Raw genomic sequence first — 9,899 nt, 5'->3', positions numbered from 1 at the left:
TACAGCAGCCGCATTTACACTCTCACTGACTCATAATCTTTGATGCTAGCAGACAGAAGCCCTCCACTTCTCACCAGGAGACGGTGAGGTGGTTCTGTGTCAGCAACATATGTGCTCACACCGTCTGAATGCTTAACATTTTATTTTCAAGTATAAAGGCTTTGTCACTGAAGGGAGCCAGGGTCAGAGGCAGCAGGCAAGGGGTCCGGAAGCCCAGGTGGAGGCGGACATGTGGGCCAGCTGGCTCCCAGGTGCCAAGGCCCATCCCATGGTGCCCTGTCTGAGCCTGGGACCCTCTGCTGGATGCCAAGAGGCCGAGGTAGCTGTGAGAGGAGCTGGGAGTTGGGTGGCGGGTACAGGCTCACATCACCGTACAACACTGGCACGTCTTCTGCTTAGGGCCCCTCGCCTCTTCGCCCTCAGGAGGGGCAGATGGCTCTGGCTGCTGGGCAGGCGCATAGGTGGGCACAGTGTGGGCACTGGGGTTAGCCCTGGGCCCCTCCGCCTGAAGCAGTGGCTGGCACTCAGCTGGCTGCTCCTGAGCTGGGGTCTCTGCCAGGAGGGGTGTGGCATCCCCAGAGGGGTCCTGGCCCTCAGCAGGGGTTTGGGGCTTTGCCGCTTCCTCCTCCAGGGAGACTTCCTGCTTCTCCTGAGGCTGCTGTCCTTCTTCCTCCAGACTTGGTTCCTCCTTGGCCCCCAGGGAAGCCCCTGCCTCGCTCACCCCCTCTGCCTGACATTCTTTTCCTCTTCCTGACTCTCTCTCCTCTTCTGGACTCAGATCTTCCTTGACCCCTTTGGTCTTCTCTGTTTGCAGTGGTTCCTCACCTCCTGTTCTCTCTGCCTTCAGTGATGCCTCATCTCCTTTTGTCTCTGCCTCCAGTGGTTCCTCACCTCCCATTCTCTCTGCCTTCAGAGATGCCTCACTTTCTTTTCTCCCTGTCACCAAAGGTTCTTCGATTGCCTCAAGCTTTTCCTCACTTCCTTTCTCCCCTACTCCCAACAGCTCCTCACCTCTTTCCCTCTCTGCCCTCAAAGGTCCCTCAACTTCCTTTCTTTCTGCCAACAATGGGTCCTCGCCTCCTTCCTGCTCCGTCTCCACCTTTTCCTCATCTCTCCTCTCCAGCTCCAAGGATTCCTCGCTTCCTTTCCTCTTCTCTGCTAGCGACATTTCTGCCCCTTCTGGCTCTGTGTCCACCTTTCCCTCGCTTCCCTTCTTCCCAGCAGATTCCTCTGCCCGCCCCCTCTCCACCGCCCACGTTTCCTCCTTGCCTCCACCCTCTGCCCCCAGTGGACTCTCATTTCCTCCCTCCCTTCCTAGTGCCTTTGGCTCTTCCAACCCCTCCACCACCAGCTCCTCCCACTCCTCACTGAGAGTCACTCTCTCCACCCAAATGAAGGACCCCTCCTCTCCTCCCAAGTCTCCCCGCCCATTACCATCAGGGCTGCCCCTGGGGGCACCTTCCCCTCCTGCAGAAGCTGCTCCCTCCAGTCCCCCCTGGAGCCTTGCGGAGCTGGTCTGTGCAACCTCCAGGGCCTTGCCCACCTCCCCAGTGGCCTCTGAGTCGCTGCCCTCTGTGCCTCCCACCCCTTCCCAGACCACCTCCATGTCGCCCCTGTCCTCCTTGACCCACACTGGGAGCTCTGGGCGCCCGGCTTCCTGTCTGTCCCCGATGGCCTCCAGCACCATCTCCTCCACCTTAGCCTCCAGCTCTGGGCCTGTGGCCCCCATGGCACAGTCCTCTGTGGTCCTAAGCCCCTCCCACACCACCTTCACCACACCTCCCCCTTTGGCTTCATTCACTCCTTGCTCAGACGCTGTCACCCCGTGACACGGCTCCTGCTCTGGAGTGGGGGTGGATCCACTGCAGGGGCCATTGGCTTCTGAGGCGGCCCCTGCTGCCCCAGGGACCAGCCTCGGGGTGGGTGGAACCCCAACAGCCTCATCTCTGGGCTCAGAGTGGGGCTCTGGGTATGTGACCAGTGGTCCAGCTGGTAGGGAGGCTCTCTTGCTTAGATCAGTCTGGCCTGGAGGAGTCAGGGGAGAGGGGGAGAGGAGAGATGGGGCAACAGAGTGAGATTCAGACCCTTCCTCTGGGGACCCCCAGACCTCAAAATACCCACCTGCAGGACCTGCCTCCACAGTGGGCTCAGAGAGAGGACGGTGACCCTGCAGGAATGTCAGGAACAAGGTCAGGCCAGCCCATCTCCACCACCAGCCTCCTGCATGCCAGTACCCCTCCCCTGCTCAAATACCCTCAATGGCTCCCCATTACCTTGAGGACTAAACCCTCTATTGTACCTCAGGCCTTCCTCACCTGTCTTATCTCCATCTGCTCCACTGCCTTGCACACAGTAGGTGCTTAATCAATACTGTGTCCATGCAGCCAATCCCTGTGTACTGGGGACCTACTCTGCCAGCTACTGAGCTTACTTAAGAGACACTTAAGCCTTTTGCTATTGGACTTACACTCCAGTGGGAGGAGGCAGGTGATAAACATAAATAGTCAGGGAGTGAAAAAGGCTATAGCAGGGGGAAAAAATGCAGGATGAAGGTCTGGGGAGTGCCTGGGAAGTGATGGGGTGCCTCCTTCAGGTATAAGATGCTAGAGGGCCTCCTGGCAGAGGTGACATTGAACAGAGTCCTGAAAGGTGAGAAGAGCCAGCCTTGAGTCAAGAGGTGGGAAAGGGCATTCCAGATGGCAGGGACAGCAAGTGCAAGGGTCCTGGGGTTGTAATGAGTTAGGCAAGTTCAAGGACTAGAAAAGGGAGTCAGTGTGGCTGGAGATGGGGGTAGGGAGTGGAAGGCAGTGAGAGGAAGATGTGAGCAAGTGGAAGAAGAGCTCAGGGAGGGGAGCTGCGGACAGCCTTGCAGGCCAGCTAGACCAAACCGCACAAATCTCCTCACAGTTCCCTGATCCTACCCTTTTTTCAGCTTTCAGGCCTTTGCATAGGCTGTTTCCTCTGCCTGGAATTCCCTTTCTCTTACTTCCTAGTTCCCACCCAGATTCAGCATAGATGTCAGTTCCTCCAAGAAGCCTTCCCTGAACTCCCAACCTCACTCAAGTGCTTCCCCCACATCCTGGGCTCCCCCTCACAGACTCTTTGTACCCCATCTCCTCATCTGGACTGTGGGCCAGGAAGCATGCCTTGCACATCTCCAGCAAGGAACTCCCGGCTTAGACTAAAAACCCAACAAGTGCGTCCCATCCTGGTTAAAGTTCTCTCCTTTTCTGTCCTGTGACAGGCACCTGGGAGCCAAGATAAGGCACCGGGCGAGGTGGGGACTGTGGAAAACCCACACCTCACTGTGGCCAGGCACAAATGTTGCTGGATCTTTGGACTTCACAGACGACCCAGAGAGCCAGATTTTATTGTGAAGGTGTCCTGATTTTCAAAAGCCTGTGCATTGTGCGGCATGTGGATTGTATCTTTATAAAGACATTACCAAAACAAACCTTCAAAACCCAAAAACCGTATATAGATGCCTCAAATTATGAGAGCATCTTGTGGTGACTCTTTCCTACCTTTAAGGCCAAATTCCATGAGCACTTCCCCACATTTTCTGACTACTTTCCTCATTCGGAACATACCAGCAACCATATATCAAAATGTTCCCTCACACCTGTGCCAGGTGCTAAGCTATGATCTCATCGAATCTCTCTCACATCTCTTCCACGTGTGTGCTGTTCTTGTGCTCAGTTTAGAGATGGGGAAACTGAGGCTTGGGCACGGAAAGCGACTGGCCCATAGACCACAGAGCAAAGAAGTAGTAGAGGACCTAGCATATAAACAGTACTTGGAGGCGTCCTGCTTTGGGCCCTGCTGGCCACACCCCTCCCCCCACCATCTTCCCCCAAGCTCCTCACCTGTCTGCGCCAGGTGGGCCTGCCTGAGGGCTTGTGCTGGGCACCTGTGGATGCACTTTGCAACAGCTGCAGCTGGGACTGGAGTCTGGGGAAGAGAGGGGCTGCTAGGACCCTGGTCCCCGGCTCAATGGACCACTCCCCCTCCCTTCCCCTGCAGTCTCAACTTGCTGCCTCCCCAGAATGGGCTGGGGGTGGGTCTCAACCTAGTCAGGCTGGGGCAAAGCCATCAAGCAGGGATCCTACTCACGTGAACAAGCTGTCTTCCAGGTTCCGGATGCGGGCCTGAGCCTGGCCCTCAGGTGACTGGGGGTCTTGCAAGGTGGGGTCTTGGGGTCGCTCTGGCTCCTCAGCCGCCCCGTCCATTAGCCAACGTTCCCGAAGAGAGTTCCTCTGGACGTGGGCAGGGCATATGGACTATCCCACCTTATGTAGGGCCCCCTCCAGATCCCCCATGCTGGGCAGATTTCTTATTGCCCCACAATTACCCAGATGGGACAGACATCTCTCCCTCAGGCTGGGGTACGTGCCCTCACTGCCCTCCATCCCCTCCATCCCCAACAATGCCAGGTGGGACAGACACCCCATTACCAGCCCACAGCATTCCCAAGCTGGGAAAAACACCCATCCATCTCCTCAGCCTTTCTAGAATGGGACAGACACCCCCAAAAGTGAAATCAACGTCCCCATTGGCCGCTCCCTACCCCAAAGCTGAACAAACATCTCCACTGCCCCACACTCTTCCCAAAGGTGGAACAAATGTCCCCATCACCACCACCCCCTCTCTCAAGCTGGAAATCAATAAACCCCCATGATTAGGCACAGGCTCCTTTGGCCCTCCGAACTGACTCTCACAGACACCTCCACTTCATTGCCCGGGTTAGGCAGGTGCCCCCTCCCGCCCCCAACCTTGAGCCGCTCCACGCGGAGTTTCTCTTCTTCCAGCTCCCGGCGCGCGGCGCGGATCTCCTCCTGCAGCCGCCGCTTCTCCTGCGCACAGAGGATCCGGGGCTGCCCACGGGCCGGGCGGGGCCGGGCGGGGCCGCCGCCTCCCCGCCACCCTCCCTCCTCCGCCGGGCTTGCGGGGGCTCCCGGGACTCCCGGGGCTGCGAGTTGCGCGGGGCAGCGGAACACACGTCGGGGCTCCAGGCAGGGAGGGGGCACAGGACGCGCTGACTCAGCAGCGAGTAGGGGCGGGGCCAGCAGGGGCGGGACCAGCCGCGCCCGGGAAGCTGCGGAGGCCTTGTTTGCGCCGAATGGGGGGTCAGTGGATGGGGAGGGCCTTGTAAGGGTTATCTGGGGGGCGGTGTCTGAGATATGGGGTTAAGAGGGACGGGGTTCAGAGAGATGGGGGTCCAGATACGAGGAACAAAGGGAGGGAGCTAGTGAGATGGGGGCTCAAAAATGGAGGTGAAGTCATGGGGGTCCAGCGAGACTAGGATGCAGAAGTTGGGGACCAGAGATGGGGCTTAGTGAGATGGGGGTTCAGAGAGATGGGGTCCACAGAGATGAAGATTTAGATATGGGAGTTTAGAGAGATGAAGTCCACGTATGGGGGTCTGAGAGACGGGGTCCAGACGTGGGGTGTTTGGGAGACAAGGGTTCAAGAATGGAGCATTGGATGGTGCAGATTTCAAGAGTGCGGAGCCCACAGCTCTCCACTCTGCGGGGAGTAGTGACCAGACAGAGAGGAGGGGCCTGAGGACTTAGGTGGGGCGCCCCAGGGAAGGCTGAAACTGAGGGTGCTCCCCTCCACCTTCACCGCACTAGGCCTGCTCCCCATGATAGGTGGGAGGTGAGGAAGAGGCATTGAGCACGGCTAGGGGTGCCCAGGGCGCTGGGCGGAGCTCTCTATTAGGGCTTCCCTTACCGCGATGACCTCTAGCCGCTGCCGGTAGAGGGAGCTCTCGGCCATGGGCCTGCAGGGAGAGAGCAGGGGTTGCGAAAGGGGTCTCCCAGGGCCCCACCTCTCAGCAGGCCCGTCTCTTGAATACCCCTCTTTAAGATAAGATCCCTGAGCTGCTTGGAACTCAATCAAAGCCCAGTGTTTTCCTCTATCTCCGCTTTGCACCTGAGAGGAGTCGGGGCAAGGGGCAGGGGTCCTGTGAGGGGGAGAGAGCAGAGACCAAAACAGGTTGAGCTAAATCCCTTCCCAGGCCTGACATCGCCTCTCTGAGCCTCAGTTTCTCCATCTCTAAAGTGGGCCGGGATAGCTTGACCGTCACCTCACCTTGCAGAGAGATGCCCTTCCAAGGAAGTATCCGTGCAGGAAAAATCTTAGGACCTAGTGCTCCAAAATCAGTAGCATTGTTTATTATTAATAACTTTAATCATTTCCAATAACTTTAATAATTTATTAATTATAATGATCATTCCCAGTCTGTCCTACAGAAATCCTGCAAGACCCCAACACGCACTGTGTTTGCTTCCAGTTCCACACCCTCTCTGGACCTTGGCTCCTACCCAGCCAGCATCCCTTAAGCACTAGAGGGTGAGGAAGCCTGAGAAGTGTTCATCCCACTGTGGACACATACCATTGCCATGGTAACTCTGGAGCTGCCTCCTCTACCAGCAAACCACCCTCGCTGGGGGTAAGGGTCACCAGGTCACACTGCCTAGTGCTGGACTCTGAACTGGAAGGAGGGGGAGAATGACTGGCCGTTTAAGGTTTAACCTGAAATTCCCCCATCACTGTCCTCCTCAGAGCACCCCAGGATCCTCAGTGCCCAAACTCCAGGGCCACCCCCTAGCCAATCCAGACTTCCCCTGGAAGCTGAAGGCAGTTTGTGGGTGCTTCGGGGAGTCATCGTCACATCAACCTATCATCACAGACCTGCACTGAGTGCTGACTATGTGCAGGCGCCTCACAGGCTGATTATCTAGAAGGATATATCCGTCTACCTGTTGGCCCTGACATTTAGCCCAGGGTGGGCACAGAGTGAGCCCTCAAACATTTATTAATTTGAGCACTAACCTATTGAGTGAGCATTAACCTCACTGCCCAAACTCTAGTGGGGCCTCCCGGATCTTCTCTGGCCTCACCACGAAGGCATAATAGCGAGCTCACATTTAACACATACTATATATAGCTCTCTAAGTGCCCCACGGTGCTTCCGCTCGGCTCCCACAGCCACCTCCCCCTCCTTGTTCTGATCCTGAGACACTGTAGCCGACTCTACTGAATTGACATTCCAACTGAGAATAAAATCAGCCAGCCAGTAGCCAATGCACACCATGTGCCCGGCACTGTTAAATGCTGTACATTTACTCATTTAACCCTCTCTACCATGCTAGGAGGTAAAATCATACTGTCCCCATTTGATAGATGAGGAAACTGAGGCTCCAAGAAGTGGTGAAAAGACTTGTCTAAGTCTACTGAGTCAGGATTGAAACTCAAGGCTCTCAGGCCCAAAACACTGGGAACACTTTGGGGAAGTGGGGAGTCCAGGCATCCTTGTCTTGGCAGCAAGGAGACCAGAGATCAACTAGGGGGTCTCTGACTTCTCTTAGGGCAGAGTACTGAAGTCATGCTTTACAGGGTATCCCAAAGGAAGCTCAGACCCCCTGCTAATAAGTTTGCCCCTACGGGAAGGCTGAAGTCCCCCCTTCTGCTCTCCCACCCTCAAGCTGTAATCTCCTTGCCTCTTCCTTGCTGGGGGGGGGGGGATCAGGTTCCCGTTGCTAGGCAACCAGGTTTGTAGTTGGTGAATAATGCAACAGGGAACCCAAAAGAGTGAGGAACCAAATTGGGGTCCCTGGAGGGAGCCCCTTTTCCGGAACTCTTTGCAAACCTCTAGAGCCCCTCCACCCTCTTACTTTAAAAAGCCCTCACACCCTGAATATTAAAATACCCTGCACACCTCTTGAGATGTTACATATCTGTAACTCTACAAGAATAGCATTCATGGTGGTGGCCTTTTTTGCCCCACCAGGAACAGTTGGTGGTCATTTCATTAAACAAGTGATTGTTTCCATTTTGCCCTCCTCTTTCCCAGTTTGGGAGCTGTTAACTTTTTCTGTTGAATCTTAAACATTTTCTCCTAAACTGGATACTCAGGGATGATTCTAGAGGCAAAATATGGGAGTGAAGGGACCCTGACATTCCCCGCCCCCACCAGATAACAGCCCCACCCCCAGGCTGGACTTTGGGCTTGAAGCCTGCCAGCGGAAAATCCCCAAAAAAGAAGAGGGTGGGGGTTCACATCTCCCACCTGACTCTCTGGGGAGGGGGCATTGAAAAGCCTGTAAGGTTGGCTGCTAGCCTCCCTCCACTCCTTCTTGGGAGAGGCTAGCTGGGACTCTCACCACCCCCCATCTCCCGACAGTAGAAAGGTCAGCGTATTCCATGAACCCCTCCCAGGCCCTGCCCACCGGCCCCCCTGACCCTGGACACTTACATGAGTGTGGCCGGAGCCCACACCTGGCTCTGCAGGGCCATCTCTGCCCAGAAGCCCACGTTCTGGTCTTCGAGTTCAGGACCCACCACCCGCTTGTGGAAAGGTGCCCTAGAGGCTGTGACTTGGCTGTCTGGAGTTGGAGGGGGGGACCTGCAGGCGGGCACTGGGAGAGCTGGTCCAGCTGGTTTGGGCCAGGAGGCAGGAGACACACGGGCTGGGCTGAGGGGGGCTGGGGGCTGGCGGGCAGTTCTGGGGAGGTACTATCAGCTGTCCTGATCAATTATTTACCAGCTACTGGCCTCCTTGCTCCACTCAGCTGCCTCCCGGCAAACACACACTCACAGGCACAGTAGAGCTTGTGGACAAGAACTGGGAGTCCCTGACCCCCCTCAGACAATAGCGCCTCCACTTGGCACCTTAGAAACTTCAAGTCCAGCTGCCCACCAAGGGTCACCCACTTTTCAGTGTCGTTGCACACCACACATGAGAGATACTTTCACACACTACTGCCCTCCCTCCTTGGACCCTGGCTCTGGGAAGATAGGGCTGATCTGGCTAGAAGATTCTAGAGACCAGAGCCTGTGCCCCAGGGAAGACAGAAGGCCTGGGCTCTGGACAATTCTGGGCAACTTCCCCCAGGTTTCTAGGCCTCAGTTTCCCCTTTTGTAGAATGAGAGAATTAGATCAAATGACCTCCAGGACCCTGGACACCTCTTAGATGCTATTACTATTGGGGAGGGGGTGATGAGGAAAGTCTAGAGAACTTCCTACCCAAATTTTGAGGGTCCCTGTTCTACCCTCTATCTCATTCTTAAAGGGCCAGCACCCCTTTCCTCAGCTGATTATGAGTTTCCTTCAACCACCCCTTTGGGAAAATTGTCTCCTACTCTCCAGGCTGGTCTCCTGCAGCCCCCAGCGCTTCCCTCATCACAGCCCTGGTCACACTGTGCAATTCTGACATGAACCTCAATGAGAAGGCCCTTGTACTTGGGCCCCTTGCTTTAGAGGGCACGCTCCCCATGGGGCAAAAGGAATGTACCCAGCTAAATCCTCCCTCCCTCTTCTAGATCCGACTCAGGGTGGCCAAGAAGTGGCCAAGGGCAGCTGTTGGCAGAGGGGTGAGGAAAGAGCTTGGGCATGCAGGGGGGTGGGCTCCCTAGGTGTGTGCACAGGGCTCCTCGCTGTGCAGAGTTGGGGGGTGGGAAGCAAAAGGGGCCAGATTGAGGGTGGGGGTTTCCCTGTGCTCCACATTCTAGCACAAAACCCCTAGGGATTCAAAATGTTTTCCATTGAATCTGGCCTTCTAGGTCATTCTAAAATTTTTATATTTATATTTGCCATGATAGGAAAAGAGAATATATTTTTTTAAATTAGTTTTTAAATTGTGGTAAAATACACATAACAAAACTTACCATCAGTGGCATTTAATACATTCACAATGTTTGTGCAACTTTCACCAGAAATTTCCAAAACTTTTCATCATTCCCAAAGGAAATCCTGTACTCATTAGGCAGTCACTACTCATCCTCCCACCCCCTGCAGCCCTTGGCAACCACCAATCTGCATCTGTCTCTATAGATTTACCTATTCTGATTATAGTATGAGCTCAATTGTATTAAAGATGTCTAGTCAGCACACA

The 9,899-nt window shown here is 55.4% G+C and overlaps 1 protein-coding gene across 2 annotated transcripts; it reads right to left on the bottom strand.

The window, feature by feature from the left end:
• Positions 1-33: 33 nt before the first annotated feature.
• PALM3 (paralemmin 3) lies at positions 34-8,478 on the bottom strand. 2 transcript variants are annotated; one of them, XM_032465463.1, is made up of 7 exons: positions 8,261-8,478; positions 5,734-5,782; positions 4,773-4,853; positions 4,114-4,256; positions 3,867-3,951; positions 2,122-2,167; positions 34-2,025 (listed from the first exon to the last, which is right to left on the bottom strand). In XM_032465463.1, the coding sequence occupies exons 1-7, from the start codon at positions 8,299-8,301 to the stop codon at positions 362-364; spliced, it is 2,109 nt and encodes a 702-aa protein (XP_032321354.1). In that variant the 5' UTR covers positions 8,302-8,478; the 3' UTR covers positions 34-361. The 2 variants fall into 2 exon arrangements, with proteins under 2 accessions (XP_032321354.1, XP_032321355.1); XM_032465464.1 differs by lacking the exon at positions 8,261-8,478 and adding an exon at positions 6,094-6,153.
• Positions 8,479-9,899: the final 1,421 nt, after the last annotated feature.

This window comes from Camelus ferus, chromosome 22, assembly GCF_009834535.1.
Source record: "Camelus ferus isolate YT-003-E chromosome 22, BCGSAC_Cfer_1.0, whole genome shotgun sequence".
Classification (NCBI taxonomy): domain Eukaryota; kingdom Metazoa; phylum Chordata; class Mammalia; order Artiodactyla; family Camelidae; genus Camelus; species Camelus ferus.
Note: the sequence above shows the minus strand (reverse complement) of the source record. Positions and strands in the feature narration are given on the sequence as shown.